The 24691-nt window shown below is 46.8% G+C and overlaps 2 protein-coding genes across 4 annotated transcripts in view; one reads left to right on the top strand and one right to left on the bottom strand.

Annotated features, from left to right (window-relative positions):
• Nucleotides 1–17806, bottom strand: part of TXNDC16 (thioredoxin domain containing 16) — a 47017-nt gene extending 29211 nt beyond the window's left edge. The window contains exons 1-7 of one of the 2 annotated variants that reach the window (XM_082217133.1): nucleotides 17700–17806; nucleotides 15856–16099; nucleotides 7805–8005; nucleotides 6845–6927; nucleotides 3894–3967; nucleotides 2665–2739; nucleotides 310–431 (exon numbers count right to left, since the gene is read on the bottom strand). In XM_082217133.1, coding sequence (XP_082073259.1) covers nucleotides 310–431; nucleotides 2665–2739; nucleotides 3894–3967; nucleotides 6845–6927; nucleotides 7805–7967 — 517 coding nt within the window. In that variant the 5' untranslated portion in view covers nucleotides 7968–8005; nucleotides 15856–16099; nucleotides 17700–17806. Of the gene's footprint in view, nucleotides 1–309; nucleotides 432–2664; nucleotides 2740–3893; nucleotides 3968–6844; nucleotides 6928–7804; nucleotides 8006–15855; nucleotides 16100–16977; nucleotides 17103–17699 lie in introns of those variants that run through there. The other variant, XM_082217132.1, reaches the window with a different exon arrangement.
• Nucleotides 17333–24691, top strand: part of GPR137C (G protein-coupled receptor 137C) — a 37016-nt gene continuing 29657 nt past the window's right edge. For both annotated transcript variants that reach the window (XR_014218650.1, XM_082218926.1), the window contains exon 1: nucleotides 17333–17945. Coding sequence is in view for 1 of the 2 variants with exons in the window: in XM_082218926.1 (XP_082075052.1) it covers nucleotides 17592–17945 (354 nt within the window). In the remaining variant the exon portion in view is untranslated. The remainder of the gene's footprint in view (nucleotides 17946–24691) is intronic.

Genomic DNA, 24691 nt, shown 5'->3' with positions numbered 1-24691 from the left:
GCTTCTCTGGGGAGGGAGTTCCAAAGTTGGCTGGAAGGAGCCACCACCGAGAAGGCCCTCTCTTGGCTCCCTCCAGGAGGGTGGAAAGACTGAGAGAAGGGCCTTCCCTGAAGATCTCAGAGCCCAGGCAGGATCGTAGGGGAGAAATACGGCCCTCCAGATATCCCAGAGCATCCTCCGTTGACTCAATGTGGTTCAACCACTGCCATTATAACCAAGAGCGAGGCTGATTCCACAAACTTTGGAGCTAGAGGGAGGAAACAGACAAGGGACCCCTCCACGGCCGAGAAAAGTTGCCCAATTTATTACCTGCCGTCCCAACAGCCTGTACATAAGCAAAGACCAGGTCCCGGTGACCCTTCAGAGAGTCTTCCAGCTTCTGGAGGTCTGCCACAGTGGCGACATATTTCACTTCATTGAAGAGGAGAGCGCTGGGAAGGAGATACGACGAGCGACGTGTAAACCAGGGAAGTTTTTTCAAATCGAGGGCCACATCCGCTTCTTGGCAAGCCCCTGAGGGCTATATTCCAGCGGTGGGCGGGGCCAGAGGCAAAAGTGGGCGGAGCAAAATAACCTACTTTTTACCTTTGTACAGAAATCGATTTTCTGCATGCCCACACTGCTCTCTATTCTCTATGCAGGTGAGGAAAATCAATTATCGGACTTCTAGGACACGTTACAGCCAGGCCATAAACACTCGAGGAAGATGGAGGGACGGCAGATTTAGGTTGTATTTGTCCCGCGGGCCTGAGGGTCACCGATTTGAGGCAGTTGGGGTGAGAGGGGCTGAGGAAGGTGGCTCAACAATCAATACTTCTTCGCAGGAAACTCTGGGAATTTCAGCTCTCATCACTCTCATCAAACTACAGCTCCCAGAATTCCTTTGGGGACACCAGGACTGCTTAAAAGTGGTTTCATAGTACTTTAAATGCACGGTGGGAATGTGGACTAGGCTGTGCCGGATTTACGTACAGTGGTGCCCCGCAAGAAGAATGCCTCGCAAGACGGAAAACTCGCTAGACGAAAGAGTTTTCCGTTTTGGAGGTGCTTCGCAAAATGAATCTCCTATGGGCTTGCTTCGCAAGACGAAAATGTCTTGCGAGTTCCTGCGGGCTTTTTTTTCTCCCCCCGCCCTTTTTCTAAGCCCGCTAAGCCGCTTATCAGCTGATCCGATAAGCCGCTAAAAGCCGCTAATAGCACTAATAGCGCTAATCCGCTAATCCGTCAATGGGCTTGCTTCGCAAAACGAAAAAACCGCTACACGAAGAGAATCACAGAACGGATTCTTTTCATCTTGCGAGGCACCACTGTATAAGCTAAACAAGCTATAGCTCAGGGCCCCACTCTCATGGGGGGGGGGGAAATAAATAAAGGAGAAACAAAACTGGATGTACATTTCCAAAATACAGCGGTATCTCTGGTAACGTACTTAATTCGTTCCGGAGGTCCGTTCTTAACCTGAAACTGTTCTGAACCTGAAGCACCACTTTAGCTAATGGGGCCTCCTGCTGCTGCCGCGCCGCCGGAGCACAATTTCTGTTCTCATCCTGAAGCAAAGTTCTTAACCCAAGATACTATTTCTGGGTTAGCGGAGACTGTAACCTGAAGCGTCTGTAACCCAAGGTACCACTGTATAAGATAAAAAACAATTAAAATATAACCTACCTATAGCAACAGTGTTTTGTGTTGTGTAGTCTCCTATGATGTAAGTCATGGGCCCTGCCTGCTAGCCTGCTCCCTAAAATATCACTGGTTTGCTCCTTTCTATATACAGTAGTACCTCTGGTTACGTACTTAATTCGTTCCGGAGGTCCGTTCTTAACCTGAAACTGTTCTTAACCTGAAGCACCACTTTAGCTAATGGGGCCTCCCGCTGCCACCACACGATTTCTGTTCTCATCCTGAAGCAAAGTTCTTAAACCAAGGTACTATTTCTGGGTTAGCGGAGCCTGTAACCTGAAGCGTATATAACCTGAAGCGTATGTAACCCGAGGTACCTCTGTATAGGGTGCCTACATTCTGCATGGACTGTTTGCAGGGCAACATGTGCAAATGGCTTGAGATACCTATCAGGTCCATCAATTACCTTATAGAAAATATTCAACACAAAAAATAGCGACCATTTGTTGTTGACAAATGGCAGCTGGACATTGAAAGAGCCCCATTACCTTCAGTAGCTGAGGGCCTCATCAAACCTAAATTCGGCCCTGGGACTAGGTGCCCTGCCACAGAGCTTTGGGCCCATGGAAGACAGAACAAGCTTGTTTTCCGCTGCTCCAGAGAGGGGAACCCAAAGCAATGGGTTCAAATGACAAGGAAGGAGATTGCGACTAAATATTACGAAGAACTTTCCAAGAGGAAGAGCTGTTGGACAGTGGAACCGACTCCCTCGGGAGATGGTGGGCTTGGAGGATTTTGAACAGAGGTTGCATGGCCACCTGTCAGCTGTGAGTCCTGATTTGCTGGGATTTAGACTAGAGAACCCCTGAGGTTCCCTTCCAATCCTACAGTTCTCTGATTCTACAAGTCGGTCACCTCCAGTTCCCCCACCCACAGCCGTCACTGACTCAGCACCAGTCTGCTGTCACCACCCTCTTTCCGCGCAGAACGCAGGCAGGTGGCTGCAAAGGGAACAGACGCCAAACAGATGTCGAAAGGACTCACAAGAGCACGTTGGCCACAATGGCATCCACACTGAACAAGGCGTCCGTGGGGAGCTCACGAAGCAGCACATGTCCCCTGGAAGTAAGGAGAAGAACGTGAGAGGGAGATAAAGATAAAGGTAAAGGGACCCCTGACCATTAGGTCCAGTCGCGACCGACTCTGGGGTTGCGGCGCTCATCTCACTTTATTGGCCAAGGTAGCCGGTGTACAGCTTCCGGGTCATGTGGCCAGCAGGACTAAGCCGCTTCTGGTGAACCATTTACCTTCCCACCAGAGTGGTACCTATTTATCTACTTGCACTTTGACGTGCTTTCGAACTGCTAGGTTAGCAGGAGCAGGGATCGAGCAACGGAGCTCACCCTGTCGCGGGGATTCGAACCGCTGACCTTCTGATCGGCAAGTCCTAGGCTCTGGGCCTGATCCAGCCAAAGCCAGAGGTTCTCAAACTGCTTTCAGCATAAAAATTTGCTCGAGCCGAATTTGAACAACAAATACACTGGAAAACGAAAAGAAAACAAGATCCAGCAATGCTTGATTTATAAGGCACCCTGGGGTCCATTACCTCAATTCTGGACCCTTTAAAATATTTTTGTTACAAAAGTTGGGTGCCGCCCCAACTCTCTGCTGAGCAATTGGGGGGGGGGGTGTTCCAGGCACTCACCCAGGGTCTGTAATTCCTTTGGAGGATTGAGACACGGCAGAGACTGTCATAGCTTTAAGAAATGTGGTTTATTTGCCCATTTACACCTTCAGTCTGCATGGAATCCAGATCTTACAGCACGGTCATTTCCAGAGGGTCTTGGCATCCACAGCAGTGCAGCCAGCCTTCAGCCAACCTGCCCAAGATGGATCCCAGCCTTTCTTCTCTCCCCTTCTTCTTCTTCCCAGAACGTCCTACTAAAAACTCTCTTTTCCTGTCCCTTCACACACCCCATCACCTCAGCAACAGCTGTCTGCCATAGGATTCCTCTCAGATGGTCCATCACCAACACCTTTTGTCATGTGAACAGATTTGTTCTTCGCTAGGCCAACCAAGGCGGTTTGTAGAAGCTAGCTTAGGGATTCCTTGTCTGGCACAATTCTGCAGCTTGTACTTTCATCCATATCCCAAATAATCAAAATCCTACCATTTATTAACTTCTAGGGTTTGGGAGGGGGTCCCTCCCCAAATCTATATCAATATGCAGAGGCATCGTTCTTATTCATTTGCACTCAGATCTATCGCTCACCTGAACAGGTATGCTTTTCCCACTGAGCTGTCATCTCTGCAGTAACCGGATGCTTTTCCGCTGTGACAGTTGACCTGCGGGGAAGAAGTCAGGCATGCTCAAGTCTTCGCTGAAATAACTTAGGCAAAACGTTTGGAACACACTCGCACTCACAAGCTTATATTAACTCTTATTATCTGGACAGAATGATAAATACCGTATTTTTCGCTCCATAAGACGCACCAAACCATAAGATGCACCTAGTTTTTGGAGGAGGAAAACAAGAAAAAAAATATTCTGAAAGCGAAAAGCCAGAAAAGCAAGAGGGAACTGGCTTCTGGGATAGCCTCTTGCTGTTCTGGCTTCTGGGATAGCCGCACGAAGCCTCTTCAGGGCAGCGGGATGAAGGCTCCCCCAATGGGATGAGGGCAGCTCTTCTCCTTCCTCGGGTAAAAGCCCCCAAGAGCCGCACACACCCTCTACGGTGCTCTTTAAAGGGAGCGCTGAGCAGAGCCTCCCGCCTGCATTCGCTCCATAAGATGCACACACATTTCCCCTTACTCTTTAGGAGGGGAAAAGTGCGTCTTACAGAGCGAAAAATACAGTAAGCATCACAAGCAAATTCAACTGTACAGAATGTAAGGACAGCTCCCCTTGCTTCTTCCTTCGGCAGGTGTTTGAAAGACAATGCTATGCTCCTGGCTATGCGCTTGTCATTGTTCACACAGCATCATTATTATTATTATTATTATTATTATTATTATTATTATTATTATTTATTTTTTTATACCACCACACTATACCTGTAGGTCTCAGAGTGGTTCACAACACAAAGTCACAGCACAAAATAGGTAATAAAAATAATCAAAACAATTAGCAATACTAATGTAAGCAAACGAATAAAATATACACTCCCCAAGAAAAAGCCCCCCCCCAAAAAAAAATTTCCTGGCCCACAAAAATCCAAATCAACAGATAACATTTAAAAACAATTTTAAACAACCCCACCCCCATATAAAACAACACCCACCCAAGTCAAAACCCCATCCCCCATTAAAACAATTTTAGCACAAATTATATTACTATTATTATTATTATTCTATATCAATATGCAGAGCCATCGTTCTTATTCATTTGCACTCAGGATCAATTATATTATTATATTATTATATTATTATATTATTAATATTATTAATAATAATAATTATGACAGCAACCAACTTTGCATACCACCCTTCATCCGTAGATCTCTTTTTTATAATATTTTTTATTAATTGTCCAACACAAATAAACAATCATATCAAAATTTCCACAAATTTGGTTCTGTTTGGACTTCCTTCAGCTTCTCTGACAATCATCCATATTTACTTCTCAGCTACGCATTTCTTCTGTTTATATTGCCATTAAACTTCCCTCCCACTTCTATTTCTTTTTAACAATATATCTCAACTTTCACAGTGCTTCTTGAAACCCCACTAGCGTTGTTTGCACACCACACATTTTTTTCAGATATTCAACAAATTTTCCCCAGTCCTCGATGAACTTTTGGTCTCGAAGATTCATCCCTAGATCTCAGGGCAATCCACAGCATAAAAACACATGATCAAAGACACAAAATGTATAATAAAAACAAGAATGGAACAAAGTCATGAAACTCCCCTCCCAACCCAAATACAGTGGTGCCCCGCAAGACGAATGCCTCGCAAGACGGAAAACTCGCTAGACGAGACAGTTTTCCATTTTGGAGGTCCTTCGCAAAACGAATTTCCTATGGGCTTGCTTCGCAAGACGACAATGTCTTGCGAGTTCCTGCTGGTTTTTTTTTTCCTCCCCCCCCCCTTTTCTAAGCCGCTAAGCCGCTTATCAGCTGATCCGATCAGCAGATAAGCCGCTAAAAGGCGCTAATAGCGCTAATCCGTCAATGGGCTTGCTTCGCAAGACGGAAAAACCGCTAGACGAAGAGAATCACAGAACAGATTCTTTTCATCTTGCGAGGCACCACTGTAATTGATGAAGGCTGAACTATGCAACGCTGAGCCAGGTAGTCAAATGCTCTAACAGCTTTCTAGATCCATTTCTTGTTTGGAGCAACAGAGAAAAACTTTTGCCAGGAATCTGCAGGCAACCTATGGCCAAATACCCCTGAGGAATATTTGCAACAAGGAAGACACCAGTTCCGTATTTTTTGCTCTACAAGATTCACTTGTTCCCTCCTAAAAAGTAAGGGGAAATGCGTGTGCGTCTCATGGAGCGAATGCAGGCTGCACAGCTATCCTAGAAGCCAGAACAGCAAGAGGGATTGCTGCTTTCGCTGCGCAGCGATCCCTCTTGCTGTTCTGGCTTCTGAGATTCAGAATATTTTTTTTCTTGTTTTCCTCCTCCAAAAACTAGGTGCGTCTTGTGGTCTGGTGAGTCTTATAGAGCGAAAAATATGGTAGTCCTTCTAAGGTAAAGGTAAAGGGGCCCCTGACGATTAGGTCCAGTCGTGGGGTTGCGGCGCTCATCTCGCTTTATTGGCCGAGGGAGGCGGCGTACAGCTTCCGGGTCATGTGGCCAGCATGACTAAGCCACTTCTGGCGAACCAGAGCAGCGCACGGAAACGCCGTTTACCTCCCCGCCGGAGCGGTACCTATTTATCTACTTGCACTTTGACGTGTTTTCGAACTGCTAGGTGGGCAGGAGCAGGGATTGAGCAACAGGAGTTCACCCCGTCACGGGGATTCGAACCGCTAACCTTCTGATCGGCAAGTCCTAGGCTCTGTGGTTTAACCCACAGAGCCACCCGTATCCCTTGTTTGGAGCAACAGAGAAAAACTTTTGCCAGGAATCTGCGGGCAACTTACGGCCAAATAGCCCTGAGGAACATTTGCAACAAGGAAGACACCAGTTAGTCCTTCTAGGGGCTTGAAATAAAGGGAAAAACTTCCTTGATTGTTTACCAGGCCGGGGGGGAGAGAGATACTTCCTTGTACCTTGAGGACTGCAATCCCATAATCTCGGAGCGCTTCTGTGGATTTCTCCAGTTGTTCCAAGAACATCTCAGCAGATGGAGAAGCTGGAAGATAAACAAGAGCCTGCTCTGCTTCACAAGAACAATTGCGATTATCGCTAAAACATTTCTGGGACGCTGTTTAATGTGCGCAGGACTTCACGGGGCTTTCTGATGCAACGGGGGGGGGCTGCCACCAGCTCCCCAACCAAATGTACCGGTAAATTAAATGCAAAAGCAGGAGTCAAAATGCAGCACTCGCCACAAGAAATTATAACTGAATCTAAAATCCTCGCACTAATGCAAAAAGGACAGTGAGATCTTCCCAGTCACAAGGTGGTTTTGCCTTGTAGTCCAAGGCTCTTTGCAACCATCAAGGCCCCCAAACCTGATCTGCTTTCATTGCCCATCTGCTAAGTCCATGTTTCCACATTTAATAGGTATATTACAGGGGTCAGCAAACTTTTTCAGCAGGGGGCCGGTCTCCTGTCCCTCAGACCTTGTGGAGGGCCGAAATATATTTTGGAAAAAAATTTGCACAAATTCCTATGCCCCACAAATAACCCAGTAAGAACCTCTCTTCCAAACCTCACTCTCCCAGAGCTCATATGTTGTGAAAGTCTCTCCCAAGAGAAGTTAGTCTGGCTGCCTCTTTCAGGCTAAGACTTTCCTGCTCAGACAGGCCTTTTAGAAACGAAAGTGCACATGAGGCTGATCACTGGGTTGCTATCAGGGCAAACTGGATTTTAATTGCTGGTTCTGATTTTCAGCTACTGTTTTTAATGTGTATCTTTTTATTACTTTTTATTTTATAACATAGTTTTTAAATGTTGCAAGCCGCCTTGAATGGGAGAAAGGTGCGATACAAATCCATTAAATTGCAACAACAAACCAACCCTACTAACCAAATGCAATAAAAACGCAGATGGGGAAAAATACTCACTGTCCCTCCGAAAATAAACCAGAGACGCTTTGGATGGTTGCAAGCTGCTGAGCTGTTCCAGGGGCCCCATGTCCTCTGCCTGCCTTGTTGCAGACATGTAGGTAGCCCATAAGAAGAGGAGAGAGAAGGGGGTTGCGCACCCGTTCATTTTTGGCCATGGCATGACTTCGCTGGTTTACAGCTGGCGCAGGGAGCCCAGACCTTGGGGAGAAAAATAGTTACAACCGCTGATTAAACAGAGCGCCAGATCTGGAGAGCTAACAAGGTTCAGAAAAAGGCAACCGTGATGATCAAGGAGCTTGGAGCAACTCCCTTATGGGGGAAAGGCTGCAAAAGTTTTTAATTCAGCAGAAAGGAACGTAATCCATCTGGACCCTGCGCTCATCATCTGAAACCGGTCTTCATGCGCCTTCTCCACGAGGTCCAGAGGGTAGCAACACAAGGAGGAGGTTTACCTGGCGCCTTCATTACATATTTTAAAACTAGAGGCAAAAAGGTTCCTTTTAAATGTGTCTATGGGAAAGGGGGGCGCGTTACTGTTTTGCTGTTTTGTTTCACATATTTACTCGTGTTTTTATCTTGTATTTTATTCTGTGAACAGCCCTGAGTGCAGATTTTCGTTTATTACACTGGTGAAACTTTTCGCAAAGGAAGACAAAAGGAGATTTCCCAAGAACGAAAAGACACTGGTTGAGGAATGGTTGAGGGAGTTGGGTACGTTTAGCCTGGGAAAGAGAAGGCCGACAGGTGACGCGAGAGCCACCTTCAAATATCTGAAGGGTTGCTGTATAGAAGATGGCGCAAGCTTGTTTCCTGCTGCTCCAGAAGGCAGGACACCAAACCAATGGCGTCAAATGACAAAAAAGGAGATTATGACTAAACATTAGGAAGAACTTTCTGAAGGCAAGAGCTGTTCAACAGTGGAACAGATTCCCTCGGGAGGTGATAGACTCTCCTTCGCTGGAGGTTTTTATGCAGAGGTTGTAAGGCCATCTGCCAGAGATAATTTAGCTCTGATTCCTGCATTGCAGGGGGCTGGATTAGATGACCTTTGGAGGTCCCCGCCAACTGCATCACTGCCAAAATTCCAAGTTTGCCGCATTCACTGGTACAGTCACACCTCTTGTTACAATTGCTTCAGGTTAAATCTTTTCAGGTTGCGTCCCGTGGTGACCCGGAAGTACCGGAAAGGGTTACTTCCGGGTTTCACCGCTCGCGCATGCGCAGACATGCAAAATAATAATCATAATAATTTATTTGTACCCCGCCCATCTGGCTGGGTTTCCCCAGCCACGCGCATGCACAGACGCAGCGAATCGTGACCCGCGCAGGCTGCATTCTGCTCATGTTCGCAACCAGAGGTACCACTGTACTCCTTTTGCCACCCAATTTCAGCAGAAAGGCAGCTGTGGAGAAGAAGGTTCCCTAACCAGGCTATCAGGGAATCCTGGGGAATTTTTCAACACCTTGTCGGAGGGCGAGGGAACCACCAGATCCAGCCCTATGCACTTATCTGCTGATAAGATTACGAGCTTCTTGGCAAACAAATCTGTCAATTCAGGAGTGTGGTTTTCTTCATACTTAAAACTTGCTACACTGCTTGCTTGAAAGAGGGTTATTATTCTCTTCTCCATTTCCCAATGTTTTCCTCCATCCGCTGAAGGCACCTAAAATTTTGGTAACCATAGCCGATGTTAAAAATTAACCAGTTGCCCAAACCTATGACCTGCTGTGTCCGTGTCCAAAGACAGGGCCTTCATTGTGGTGGTCCCTAAGCTGCGAAACTCCCTCTTCCCAGAGGTGTGCCTGGCACCTTCGTTGCATAGCTTCTGGAGGATTAATTGCACCACAGTGAATGGTATGTAATAGGATTTATCACTGGCCTTCTTTTGAGACTTTAGACGAGAGATTAAACAAGACAGCCGCTCTTGTTGCTTAGACGGGGGAACTTTGCAAAGTTAACACCTTGCAATGACTTTGTACAGTGGGAATCCCTAGCCGGAATTAAGACTGCTGGAAGAAATATCAACAGCCTCAGATATGCAGATGACACAACCTTGATGGCAGAAAGTGAGGAGGAATTAAAGAACCTTTTAATGAGGGTGAAAGACGAGAGCGCAAAATATGGTCTGAAGCTCATCATAAAAAAAAACAAAAACGAAGATCATGGCCACTGGTCCCATCACCTCCTGGCAAATAGAAGCGGAAGAAATGGAGGCAGTGAGAGATTTTACTTTCTTGGGCTCCATGATCACTGCAGATGGTGACAGCAGCCACGAAATTAAAAGACGCCTGCTCCTAGGGAGAAAAGCAATGACAAACCTAGACAGCATCTTAAAAAGCAGAGACATCACTTTGCCAACAAAGGTCCGTATAGTTAAAGCCATGGTTTTCCCAGGATTGATGTATGGAAGTGAGAGCTGGACCGTAAAGAAGGCTGATCGCCAAAGAATTGATGCTTTTGAATTATGGTGCCGGAGGAGACTCTTTATGGACTGCAAGAAGATCCAACCTCTCCATTCTGAAGGAAATCAGCCCTGAGTGCTCACTGGAAGGACAGATCGTGAAGCTGAGGCTCCAATACTTTGGCCACCTCATGAGAAGAGAAGACTCCCTGGAAAAGACCCTGATGTTGGGAAAGATGGAGGGCACAAGGAGAAGAGGACGACAGAGGACGAGATGGTGGGACAGTGTTCTTGAAGCTACCAGCATGAGTTTGACCCAACTGCAGGAGACAGTGGAAGACAGGAGTGCCTGGAGTGCTCTGGTTCAGGGGGTCACAAAGAGTTGGACACGACTAAACGACTCAACAACACCTTGTGTTACGGACAGGATCCGTTCCAGAGACCCGTCCATAACGTGAAATGCCCGCAACTCAAAGCACTGCAAAGCCACAACTGTCAACCTTTCATTTGTTTTGCGGGAAATTCCCTTATTCCAGCGCCGTTTCCCGCTGCTATCCCGGATTGTTAGATATCCCATAGACTGTCCCCAGGACAGGTGAGGCTCCTGATCCATTATTTTCAAATCTGAAAGTTGACAGCTATGCGCGAAGCATGATTTAGCGCTTCTGCCCATGCACAAGCGGCGAAACCCGAAAGTAACCTTACGTCCGGGTTGCCGCGGGACGTAAGGCAAAAAGACGCAACATGAAATGGACGCAAAATGAAGTATGACTGTATTTGAACAAGTTGTGACAGATGGAGACAGACAAATGTTTCTGTGGAAGAGATCAGGGAGCCATATTTGGAAACTTACATAATATTGTCTTGTAAGCTGGGAGGGGGGGTGTTTTATTTCTGATGAATTATGTTGCATTTGTTTTACGTAGAATAAATAACGAAATCTAACGTGAACACCAAAGATCTTTTTTGTTCGAAGTTCACTGCTTTGGTCATCTCATTCCAGTGGCAATCAGTATGAAACTTTTCATTGATTCCCCCTTCCCCAATCTTGAGCATACCTATGTTCATCTGAAATAAACTCCACTGACCCCAGGGCACAATTTAGTTACTTCCTTTCTCAGACACGTGCTTAGGACTGTACCTTTAACCTACCTGGCCAAGTGTTGGCTAAAAGAATGGATATTGTTAGAAAATGGTTATGTATTAGATCTGGAAGGACATAGGATGAAGATGATGGAGTTTAGGGAGCTGGCTGATCTCACTGGGAGAATCCGCGACCAGGAAGAAGAGGAACACCAAGAAGATTGGAAGAAATTCAAAGACTATTTGAATAAATATTGTAATATTAAAGATATGTAATCACTTGAAAGAATCAATTAGGTCTAGGATTAAATTGGGATTAAATATGTAAATAAGAAAATGTACAAAAAGAAAAGTAAGGAAATTTGATTATGATTGTGATATGGTTTATGAAATAATGATATTGGAAACTGCTATATATAATTACTAAGAAATTCAGATGGAAGAGATTTGAGGAAGCCAAATAATATGTTTATGAAGATGGATTTTAATTAATCAATTGATAGTCAAGTGATGATCAGTTGTATTGTATGTTTCATATTCTTTTTTCTTTTTCTTTCTTTTCTGTTTCATTCCTTTTCTTTTATTATTGTCAACTTTTTCTCTTTTTTTGTTATGTTTATGTATGAAAAATAACAAATATTATAGGAAAAAAAATCTGGAAGGACATGATAATAGATTTGGTTGCCACCCGTATTTGTGGTATGATAAGGTTAAAGTTCATAAAGCTTTCTTGAACCATTGTTATAAGGGGGGGGCACATCTTTAAAGTTGTTAAATGTTACAAATGTTATGCATAAATGTATCATTTTGACTTGACAGCTCAGGGAAGTTACCTAGTTTTAACAATCATATAAAATCAACTCCTTTGCCAGTTTCCTCTATTTCAACACTATTTTGGTCTTGGAAAAACCCCCAAGCATGAGAACTATACATACCTCCTACCCAGGAAGTGCCCAGAGGGGACAATTGCTGAGCTGATTGTTGGCCAAGGAAAGCCTAATCCCATCACCAAACTTGCCAAGGGGCCAGACATGCAGACGAAGTTCTATTGTACTTTGGGTGGTGGGACTTCAGAGGTGTTTGCCTATGCTCATCTTATACCTGGGTCTTGCCCTGACATGTCTGCTTATGCTCATCTTGTACCAAGGACTTGTCTGGACATGTTTGCCAAGGTAAAACGAGTGTAACCCCTGTAAAGGGACCATTAGGTCCAGTCGTGGCCGACTCTGGAGTTGTGGCGCTCATCTTGCTTTATTGGCCGAGGGAGCCGGCGTACAGCTTCCAGGTCATGTGGCCAGCATGACTAAGCCGCTTCTGGCGAACCAGAGCAGCGCACAGAAACACCATTTACCTTCCCACCTGAATGGTACCTATTTATCTACTTGCACTTTGACGTGCTTTCAAACTGCTAGGTTGGCAGGAGCAGGGACCGAGCAACGGGAGCTCACCCTGTCACGGGGATTTGAACCACCGACCTTCTGATTTGCAAGCCCTAGGCTCTGTGGTTTAACCCAAAGAGCCACCCGCGTAACCCCTGTCTACCCCTCCCCTTTTGTGACATGTCAGTGATGTAGCAATGATGCCAAACGAACTGTATTCTGGGATATGGTGGGAAAGTTTTAAAAGTCCTGGTCACCCCCTCCTCGGGGTTCAAAATTCCTCTTTGAACCTGTTGCGCAATAAACTTTAGTCTACAGCTATTTGCTCCGGTTGGTGGCTGGACTCCTTCCTTTACTCCGCAGGGACCCGCGGGCTCAGCTGGGAGACTGAGCAGCCTTGCGCCTAGATTTTTCCATAACAAAGGAATCATAGAATAGAATCATAGAATCATAGAGTTGGAAGAGACCACAAGGGCCATCGAGTCCAACCCCCTGCCAAGCAGGAAAATTGGCATGAGAGTTGTGGCATAAATGTAAAAAGAATTATTAGAACAAAAGATACTGTGGTGGCTTTCTCCACTTGAAGCAAAATCGATGAAAAGAATAAATATAAGGAATGACTGGGTAACTTATAAAGAATTATTAAAAGAGGTAGATCAAGATTTAAAATTAAGGTGGTATGAAGAAATAAGAGGACTAATAACCGATTGGCTGCAATATCACCAGCTTAATGAAGTATTTAAGCTGGATAAAAAGAAACGTTTTTCATATAAAACCTTCCGATTCGAAAGATAGGTGTTGGAAAATAAAAACAAATTGATTTCTAAAATGTATAAACGTCTATGGGACTGGCAAACAGGTCAAATGAGTGAAGATACACTGGGCAAGGATTTTGGTTATAATATTGAATTAGCAGTGTGAGACAGATTATGGATTGCAGATCTGAAATTTACAGCATGCTACACTATATGAAAATTATGTTCTCTTTGTATTTAACTCCTAGTAAATTAGCTAAGATATATATATCAAATTATAATATGTGCTGGAAATGTAAAGAGAAAGAGGGGACCTTTTATCACAAGTGGTGGTCATATAAAGTGATAAAAGCTTTCTGGGAAATGATACATAATGAGTTGGGGGGGATGCTGAAAATAACCTTTTCTAAGAAACCAGAAGCTTTCGTTTTAGGAATTTTAGGTGTGGAGATCCCGAAAGACCAGGAGAAATTGTTCAGGTATGTGACCACAGCTGCCCGAATGTTGCTGCCCCAGAGATGGAAAGAAAATTCAGCTCCGACCAGAGAGGAGTGGCAGTTAAAATGAACGAACTATGCTGAATTGGCAAAACTCACAGGAAGAATCAGAAGCCAGGAAGAATCAAACTTCAGCAAAGAATGGGGAAAGTATAACATGTAATTGAAAAATTATTGCAAACAACTACACTTATTAGCAGGTTTGACAGAAGACTTCCAGCAAAAATCTGAACCATGGACTGATTAAGAATTTATAATAACTGGAATTGTCTTCGTCCATGGACCATAAAGAAGGCTGATCGCCGAAGAATTGATGCTTTTGAATTCTGGTGCTGGAGGAGACTAATGAGGGTCCCATGGACTGCATGAAGATCCAACCTCTCCATTCTGAAGGAAATCAGGCCTGAGTGCTCACTGGAAGGACAGATCCTGAAGCTGCGGCTCCAAGACTTTGGCCCCCTCAGGAGAAGAGAAGACTCCCTGGAAAAGACCCTGATATTGGGAAAGATGGAGGGCACAAGGAGAAGGGGACGACGGAGGGCGAGATGGTGGGACAGTGTTCTCGAAGCTACAGCATGAGTTTGACCAAACTGCAGGAGGCAGTGGAAGACAGGAGTGCCTGGCGTGCTCTGGTCCAGGGGGTCATGAAGAGTCGGACACGACTAAATGACACAACAACAACAACTGGAGTTAGTAATAAAAATGGAGAGTGAAAATGTAAACAAAGATCCACAAAAGGGAAGGGAAGTCAAAGCAGATATGATATCTGTATTCCTTTATTAGGCATATTAGGCATAAAGGAATGATATCTGCGGGGGTTTTCTTTTTTGCTGTTATGGTGTGTAAAATGGAAAGCGTAAAAAAAATTAAAAAAAATAAAATAAAAATACATGGCCAAGTACAAATGCACATTTTTTATTTTTAGCATCAAGAACACAAGACGAGTCTGCAGGATCAGGCCACTAGCATCCTCTTCTCACAGTGGCCACCCAGATGCCTGTGGGAAACCCGCAAGCAGGATTCGAACACAGGAGCCCTCTCTCCTCTTGTGGTTTCCAGCAACTGGTATTCCGAAGCATTGCTGCCTCTGACTATGTAAGCAGAGCTAGCAGCCCTCTCCTCCTTCATGAATTTGCCCAGTCCTTTTTAAATGCCATCCTAGTTGACGGCCATCCCTGACTCCTGCGGGGTGTTGTAAAGAAAAACTGCCCTTTTCCCCTTATGGGGTATCCAAGAGCCCATATAGAGTCCTTACATAGGTTCCCTATTGGTAGGAGAAAAGAACAGAGGCCAACCAGAGAATATTGAGAAGCAAAGCAGCTAGTTTATTGATCTGTTGCAACAAGGTGCCCCCTTCACAAGCAGGAGGAAGGAGGATCCAGAACAAAGGTGTGCCTGCCGTTATATAGACATTTTTAATTCCGTGCCCTGGAGCTCAAGACCTCCCCTCCATACATCATACATATATCACAGAAGGGGTATAAACCCAAGACCACCCCCCAGATACATCATACCTACATCACAGAAAAGGTGGTCTACAGCAGAAATCTGAGTGCGTTGTTTTTCTCGTCTGACAGGTTACCTGTTAATACTCACTTGACTGGATTACCTGGGGAGCCTGGCCAGTCTTTTGTAATTATAAATACTTAGCTCCTGAGCCAGGTCACAGGCTCACCCTATTCAAACACAGACATACCCTTAAGACAGGATTTGTGAAGGAAAAGACAATAGGGAGGCTTTTCCATTTTCCTTTGACCTTGCAGAGAAAGCATTTGGTCAGTTTGGGAATAAATAATGGTTTCAGGTCGGAAGTTCCAGTTTAACTACACTCTGTGCGAGGAAGTCCCTTTTTTTCTTTGTCCTGAATCTTCCGACCGTTCAGCAATATTTGGTTACTCACAGCATCACAGTGCCAAAGAAACAGCAACTCACCTCCACGCGCAGCCGTTGCCTTCCAGATGGCTGCTCGCTTCTCCCCCAGTTGCGAAGGTGGCAGATCCCAGTTGCCTGCCTCTGCTAAATATTTGGGGTCCACGTGGCACCGTCGCCTCCCAAGCAACCTGGGGTTCCTGTGGCTTCTCTCCTGGATCCTGATGCATCCCAGTAAAACCAGTCCGATGACTTCATGCTCAGCGCTAGAGTGCCGCCATGTTCTGAAAGGACCCAAAATATCCCACTGCAAAAAGGGAGGAAAGCAGCCATTGATTGTCAGCCTTTGAGCATCATTGACCTACAGCAGGGGTCAGCAAACTTTTTCAGCAGGGGGCCGGTCCCCTGTCCCTCAGACCTTGCGGGGGGCCGGACTATATTTTGAAAAGAAAATAAATGAACATTTGCCCCACAAATAACCCAGAGATGCATTTTAAATAAAAGCACACATTCTGCTCATGGAAAAACACCAGGCAAGCCCCACAAATAACCCAGAGGTGTATTTTAAATAAAAGGACACATTCGACACATGTAAAAACGCACTGATTCCTGGACCGCCCAGGGGCCGGATTGAGAAGGCGACTGGGCCGGATCCGGCCCCCAGGCCTTAGTTTGCCTACCCATGCCCTACAGCAACGCAGGAGGAGCCTCTGTTGGCCGTCCTAAATAGAGCCCTTTTTTCCAAACTCCCCTTAGCAACAGGGGATCCTATAGAATAGAGACCCAGCCCTCTGAGGCGACCACCCCCCTGAAGCACATCAAATCGGAAGCCGCCTTGAAATCCATGGGGCCTCCTTGGAGCTCAATGCAGGCAGAGCTCAGGCGTGGGACCAGGGATCCACCTGGAAGCTGCAAGCAAATCAATCAATAGGACTTGTGCAAAAGTCCCTTTAAACAGCTGGGAGGCGAAGAAGGGGCATTGCAGGGCACTAAAAAAGCCCGATTTCTTCTGCACATCAGGAAAAAGCGGTTGTCTTAAAGCCTTTTTTCCCCTTTTTGCAAAGTGGTGCAAGCTTCATTGGCTACACAGAGCAACAGCACGCAAGGGAAACTGGGGGGGGCGGGGGAATTAAACCCAAATAAATAAATATTATTTTTCCCCCCAATGCATAGCATCTTACGCACACAGGCCTCTTCCTCCCTCTTCCTGCCGATCCAGTAAAAAGGAGGGCGAGAAAAGGCGCAGAGGCGGCTGTGCAAAAACACCGAGAGAGTGGGCTCGGCCAAACGCGAGGCGGGCGGGCGGCGCCAACCTAAGAAAAGCATTCCGGAGGCGGGGCCGCCAGCCAGCCAGCGAGGGGCGGGGCTGAAAGGGGAGTGGGCGGGGCTTCTCCCCTTGAGCGACGCGGCCCGGCAGCCAGCGGGCGGGCCTCTGGTGGGCGGAGCTCCCCGCCGGCCAATGGCGAGCGGCGCGTGGCCCGGAGCGAGCGCCTCAAATCGCCGCGGCCGCTCAGCTGATTGTTTCTTTCGCAGCTGGAGCGAGGGAGGGAAGAGTTGGCTGGTTCGGGGAGAGCCGAGCCGGCGCTGCAGGCGGGCGGGCGGGCGGTTCACTGGCAGGGCAAATATATTTATATATATATATATGGATTATTTTGGAAGCTGGATTTGCATGGAGCTGTGAGCCTCTCCGTTGCGGGGTGCAAGGCACCCCTTCCCCCCAGTTTTGCACCCCACGCACCCCTTTGCACAACCCCCGGTTTGTTACTTTGCAGGGCGCCCAAGGGTGCCCCGGGGGTGCCATGGTGCTGCGGGGCCCCGATCCGGGCCCCGATCCCCGCTCCCCGCTGGCCCTGGGACTGAGCACCTTGCACACGCTCCTCTACGCCGGCCTCTTCCTCTTCGCCTACCTGCAACTCTGGCTGCTCCTCTACTACCGGGAGAAGCGGCTCAGCTACCGCACCGTCTGCCTCTTCCTCTGCCTGCTCTGGGCGGCTCTGCGCACCGTCCTCTTCTCCTGCTACCTGCAGGGCGCCCTCCTGCCGCCCCACCACCGCCAGCCCCGGCTGCCTCCCTTCCCCCGCTGGCTGCTCTTCTGCTTCCCCGTCTGCCTCCTCTTCGCCACCGGCTGCCTCCTCAATCTCTATTTTGCAGAGGTAAGTGGGGTGGGGAGGGTCGTCTCTGTGCGTTTCAAATAAATATATGTTTGTTTGGATATTTTTTTTTTGCATGGTGTTTTAAAAACAGCAGAACAAAACAAGCGCGCGCGCACCCGGCAGCCCAGGCACGCCCCCCCTTCCTCCTCCTCCGGCTTGTTTGCCGCTTCTTGTTTACCACATTCTGGTGCATCTGCAAAAAAACTTGGGATGGATTTTCCTCCTCCTGGTGTTGGAGAAACCCAAAAGGTTTTTTTTCCCCTGCAAGGCTTGGCTTGCAGTTTTTGCAGAGGTTGCAAGCGCACCCGGGCTTGCTGTATAGAGCTCTTGTAATTCTAGATGTGCATGTAAAATATATGTGCTTTTTTTCTCCTTTTTCTTGCAAATAAGGGGCCAGCGCTTGCAGAGCACCAGCAACAGCCTCCCAGGTTGTCTCAGCTGGGGCAGGGAGCGCTGTCAGCCATTACGTCATCGCTCCGGAGCCTCTCTCCCCCCCCCCCATTGTTGCTTCATTCCTCCTCTCCCTGTTTTTGCTTTCTCTCCTCCTTCAGTGTCAAGACCTTTGAAAGGATCTGGCTATTAACCCTATTCCCATTTTACCTGCTTAGTCCTTTTGATGGCATCTCCACATCACCCTAGGAAACTATTCTTTTAAAACAGTAAGCGAGTTTTACCACTTTCTATAATCCAGAAGATGAAAGGGTCAGAACTGAAATATTTTTGTGGCTGTCCCCCCCCCCCTTCTGCTGGGGTTAATTTCCACCCTGTGTATTGCTGATCAGCTGTTTCCAAACCCCTGCAAACTCCCCCTGTCCCCCCAAAAAAACCAACATTCAATTATCTGGCTTCAAGGTTTGGATGTTCCATTGAGCATATTGCATCGCAACCCCCTTGTTGTTGAGTTGGGAGTAGGTTATACCAGGTTCTTTGGGGGGTTATTTCCAGGCAGGTACCCAGGACCTCCATACAGCCTTGAACACAAACCTCCTCTCTCCCGATTTCAGTTTTGGCACCCCTTGTCTGAACAGGATGATGCCCCCCACTCTACAGCAGTTGGCTGAATTTCCTTAAAATTTCCTTTCTTTTGGTGGGTGTGTTTCTTTTGCGTCTCGGGCAACACTCCCTCTCTCTGTGTGTGTGCAAAAGTGTCTTGTCACTTAGGATGTGGTGTCAACAATGATTTCATTCTCCCAGGGATGTTCACGTGATAAGCACGAGTGAGAGAGAGGCTGTTATCCCCAGGAAGAAATAAGCACTGGCCTCTCAAGGCTTGCTTTTTCGTAAGGCGATCTCTGGGGTGGCGAATGAGAGTTGATGCGGGAGTAGCAACCGTAAGGCTGCAATCCTCTAGCACCGCTGAGCGTGGTGTTGCTCTTCAAATGGGTGTGCATAGGAGGACTTCCGGGGTTGACGCGATCTGGGAATGGCGGATTCCCTCCGAGCTCCGGAGGGAATCGGCTCAGCAGGGGACGGGTCTTGCCGTGCCGGCGACACGGGGACCCTTAAAACCGCAGGCGCGGTGCCTGCGGACTGAAGACTCGGCGGGTGCCTTAAGCGCCCCCCCTGATTCGCGAAGAGCCTTTTTAAAGGCTGCGGAGGGGATACGGGGGGTGGCGCGGCACTGAGAGTCCATCGCTACCTCTGCTGAGCGAAGCCGCGAGCCATGACCGGAGAGCGCTGACTTCCTTCCTTGAAATTCGGCTGAAAAAACAACCCGTGAGTAATTTGGACTTGGCTTTTAAGAAATTTATCCACTGAATTTGAGACGATCGGGGGATGTGCTAAAAGGAAGTCCGCACCCCCTACCTTGCAGACGATCTAGAGCAACGAAAAAAGAACTAAGCTGGAGTGCCTACCCTGTAAAGGGTGAGTTTTAAAAAAGACAGTGACTTCCAAGATTTGGAAATTTTGAGCAGGAGAGAGGAGTGTTGGATGTTTTATGCTCTGTTGTAAACAACCCCCCCTCCCGGGCCCGGGAGCGTCCTGCTTTGGAGCTGGTTTAAGAAGTGCAGAGTTTGACAGCTGTCAAAGCTGTCAAACGGACTGTTAATAGTGGAAAATTGCTACCTAAGTTACCTCTGGATTAAAAAGAGTTACAATTGATCTAAAATTGTTGGAAATAAAGAAACAATAACAAGACAGAGGACTGTTGGGGAAAAGAATACTAAGTAACCAGATTCCCTCTAGAGGGAATTCTGTGGAACTACAATGGCTGTGGATGGAAAGATACTGGGAGAAATCGAAAGGATGTTTTATTTGGTTGGAATCTTACAAGAGCAGACTACGGCTATGAGTGAACAATTGATGACCTTGACTTCTGAAACAAGTAGTCCTGCTGAATGTAACGAGGACCTCAATGAGAAAGAATCCACAGCTGAACCAGAAATGATAATAAAAGAAGAGGAGAAGACAAAACAAGAAAGAGAAGAAGTGATGTGGGAAAATACTGAGCAGAAGCTGACGCCTGTGGAATACAAACAAGGAGATTATTGGAGTAAATCTACTATAAATCCACGAAAGATGCAGAAGACGAAAGTGGAGGCCCTGGGAGTCTATGAAATTAAGGAATTTAAAATAAAGAAATATAATCGGGGCCTCCACATAGACTCTGACTTTGATTACCTTCAAGATTCATGCCTTGTGGAAACTCTTCAGCAGCTGTTTGCAAATATGGGAAGAGACTTTGGATTGATGGTGAAAGAACTCTTTCGAGATGTGACGACTGGCATAAAGGATTACCAACAAGACCGGCGGAGAGGGACTGAAAGAGACTGGAGGGCCTCGGACGTGAGGAACCCGGGCTAATAACTGTTATTTTGGACATGCTTTGGGAAGGGACGCAAACCGGGGATGGGAGGGAGGGAAAAATTAAGTTCTAACAACACTCATGATTATGGGATTTGGTTAAAAAGATCATTATTCAAGACAAAATGGGAAATCGATGGAAGGGAATTGAGGTCCAACTTAGAAAAAATTAATTTTGTTTGCTTTTATAAAAGGACTAATATTAAGACAGGGAAATGCCAATTTGCTGACATAAATTTGGAAATGGGGATGCAAGAGAGGGGGTAGGGGGAAGTCAATGACCAGGGTTAGGAAATAACATTTTCGGGAAAGTATATATGTTTGTTGTTGTTTTCTTTTTTTTTTCTTTGTTTATGTGTTTACTTGTTTTTTGTGTTTTTGTTTTTGTCTATATAAAATGTGAAAACCCAATAAAAAATTTTAAAAAAAAAACAAAACAAATGGGTGTGCATAGGATCGATGGACCACAAAATACTGTGCCGCACCTTCCGAGGAGAGGAGGTGACATTTGCAGGTGGCATCACCCATAAGAGGTAAAGGGACACCTGACCATTAGGTCCAGTCGTGGCCAACTCTGGGATTGCGGCGCTCATCTCGCTTTACTGGCCGAGGGAGCCAACACACAGCTTCTGGGTCATGTGGCCAGCATGACTCAGCCGCTTCTGGTGAAACCAAAGCAGCACACGGAAACGCTGTTTACCTTACCGCCACTTGCACTTTTGACGTGCTTTCGAACTGCTAGGTTGGCAGGAGCAGGGACCGAGCAACGGGAGTTCACCCCGTCGTGGGGATTCGAACCACCAACCTTCTGATTGGCAAGCCATAACCCAACGCCACCTGCTTCCCAGCATCACCCATAGGCATCCCATAATCCTTGCGAAGGCAAGCTAAGAGATCAGGGCGGTGTTGGCTGGTTTCAGGGCTGTTACTGAAACATGACATACCAGTTGCAAGGTTTTAAGGCTATCGAAAAGAAGCGCTAGAAGAGTCGTGCTCTTCAGAAGGTCTGGCTTAAGAGAACGGGGCTCGAAAGTTGTTAAGTGTCAACCCAGATCTTGCTGAAGAGCAGGCTCTTAACCAGGGGTTGGCAACCTAAGGCCCATGGGCCACAAGTCGTTTAACCAGCCCATGAACTGAGCCACCTGCTAGGCAAGTCCCTGTGCGCTGTGCTAAACCAGCGCGACGTGGGGACTTGCTTCCACGGCGCCAGAAATTGCGTCTGCACATGCACAGATGCCAAAAAACGCAGACACTGGAAATCGCGGGCATGCGCGTTGCGTGTGCACACTCCGACCCACAGAGGGCTCTCCGCTGGAGTGAATTGGCCCAGGCGAGGTAAACCTTGCTGACCCCTGCTCTTAACCTTTTGTGTCCCCTGATTCCCCCCTGGGTAAAGAGGACTACCATATTTTTCGCTCTGCAAGATGCACCCGACCATAAGACGCACCTAGTTTTGAGAGGAGGAAAACAAGAAAGCAACGCAAAGCCTCTTAAGCGAAGAGGGAGGAGCGCTCCCACTGTGCTCCAGAGGCTTTGTGTTGCTATCGCTGAAGCCAGAAGAGGAAGAGGGATCGGTGTGCACTGATCCCTCTTGCTCTCCTGGCTTCAGCAATAGCTGCACAGCCTGCATTCGCTCCATAAGATGCACACACATTTCCCCTTACTTTTTAGGAGGGGGAAAGTGCGTCTTATAGAGTGAAAAATACGGTGCTTGTGAGGCGGTAAAGGCAACAAGAAAAGCTGTGTTCCATGGCAGGACATCTCTGCTCTGACTGGCAGCCAGCAGCTCTCCCAGAGCATGTTGGCATGCAAAGTTATGCACCCATTGGCTGTGCCCTCCTGGAAAGTGCATAGGTCAATTTCCAATGGACTCTATCCCCTGATGGCTAGTAAGTTGGGGATTGGGTTCGTTTCCGGATTTTCTGCCTCTGGGGGCTCCCCAAAATGTACCGTATTTTTCGCTCTATAAGATGCACCAGACCACAAGACTCACCTAGTTTTTGGAGGAGGAAAATAAGAAAAAAAATATTCTGAATCTCAGAAGCCAGAACAGCAAGAGGGATCGCTGCGCAGTGAAAGCAGCAATTCCTCTTGCTGTTCTGGCTTCTGGGATAGCTGCGCAGCCTGCATTCGCCCCATAAGACGCTCACATATCCCCTTACTTGTTAGGAGGGAAAAAGTGAGTCTTATAGAGCAAAAAATACGGTATTTGACAAGCTGTTTCTCCATGGTGTTCCCCTCAGAATCTAGTGTTAATTAAGGATCTGGAAGCATGGGGAACCAAGCAGAGCGGCTTGAGACCAATGAGTTTAGGGAAAGACGGAGCTCCTTCTGTCTCACAATGATCTCCTTAGGTGTATCTGCACTCCACATTTTTAAACTGCATTCAGTTTGTTTGCAGGTCTAAAGATTGAGCTGATATATTATGGGGTGCAGCAGCGAGGCAGGCCTGTTGACTTTAGACTACAGGGTTAACTGATGTAACAGCTCTTTAAAATCAAATCTGCAGATTAGAAGCGCTAGTTCTGAAGGAGGGGGAAATATCTTGCTGATCTCAAGCTTTCAGGGTCCTCTTCTTCAACCACACTTAAAGGGTGAAGCCAGCTTTCAAAACGGCAGCTTGAGGTGGAATCTGCCGCAATTGCCTCCTCCTCAACTCTATGAGCTATGAATCCACATCTCAAGTTAACTACAGAGCAAGGAGTCTTAACTTCAGTCCCTAGAGATTGATTGTGGGAACTGGTCTAAAAATCTGGCTGCGTGGACAGACAGTATCAAAGAGAAAAGGAAGACTTGAGACTGATGATTAACCCCGAGCATATCCTGTGCACACTTACTCAGAAAGGAAGACCATTGCTCAAGCCTGTGCATATTTGCGGAGGGATTTTGGAGAAGTCCCCTGCCCCCAGGGAGTTGTTGCCACATAAAAATTCAGGGGTCAGGGATAGGGAGATCAAGCCAATGCAATCCAAATTGCAACTGAGGTGTAACTGGGAACAAAAAAATAATGCATGGATATGTGCCCCCTTCTCTAGAGGTCCAGAGGGTGGCAACACAAGAACAGGGCCTTCTCTGTGGTGGCTCCCCGTCTGGAATGCTCTCCCCAGGGAAGTTCGCCTGATGCCTTCATCACACACCTTTAGGCGCCAGGCAAAAGCGTTCCTTTTTAACCAGGCCTTTGGTTGATCTTATTGACCTTTTAGAAAGTGGCTTTGGGGGGGGGTATTGGGTTTGTGCTTTTGGTTTGATTTTATATGTTGTGGTCTTGTTGTGAACTGCCCTGAGACCTCTGGGTATAGGGAAGTGTATAAGTTGAATTAAATAATACCGTATTGGCCCGAATATAAGCCGCACCCGAATATAAACCACTCCCTTAAAATTCTGCAGGCACTCACACCCGCTCTGTTTTGCCGTATGTCTGTTTCAGCAGCAATATCGTAAAAGCCAGTTTTTGTAAGGTCACGAATTTAAGCCGCGCTTTAACTTTTCATGGTCAGAATTTGGAAAAAAGGTGAGGCTTATATTCAGGCCAATATGGTAATAATAATGATGATAATAATTAATAATCTCACATATTGGGAGCTTGCCCCAGTTCCATGAGCTACAGTTCATGTCATGGAAGGGGGCAGTGAAGATTTTGCTGGAGAACGGGTCCCTTTTACAGATCTGGAATACTGAGTCATGAAGCTTTGCGTTGCCCAAGAATGCCAGTTTGTCTTTTGCCAGGGAATGATTAAGCAGAAACCACCACTGCCACTATCTCCTTTGTAGAGAATTCTTTAGCTTGCCCAGAGCACCACAGCTGCGAAGCAGGAACTCGAGTGTGTGCAGAGCAAAACACTTTGCCGTTTGCACAATTCCCCTCGCTGTTTCTCTTCTTCCCTTCCTCAGCAGCTCTGCATTTTTGCATACCCATAAGACGATCCCTGCAGCTTTGTTGT

Source organism: Podarcis vaucheri (assembly GCF_965113315.1).
Source record: "Podarcis vaucheri genome assembly, chromosome: 1".
Lineage (NCBI taxonomy): Eukaryota > Metazoa > Chordata > Lepidosauria > Squamata > Lacertidae > Podarcis > Podarcis vaucheri.
The sequence above is the reverse complement of the archived record's forward strand: the minus strand, read 5'-3'. Positions and strand labels throughout refer to the sequence as shown.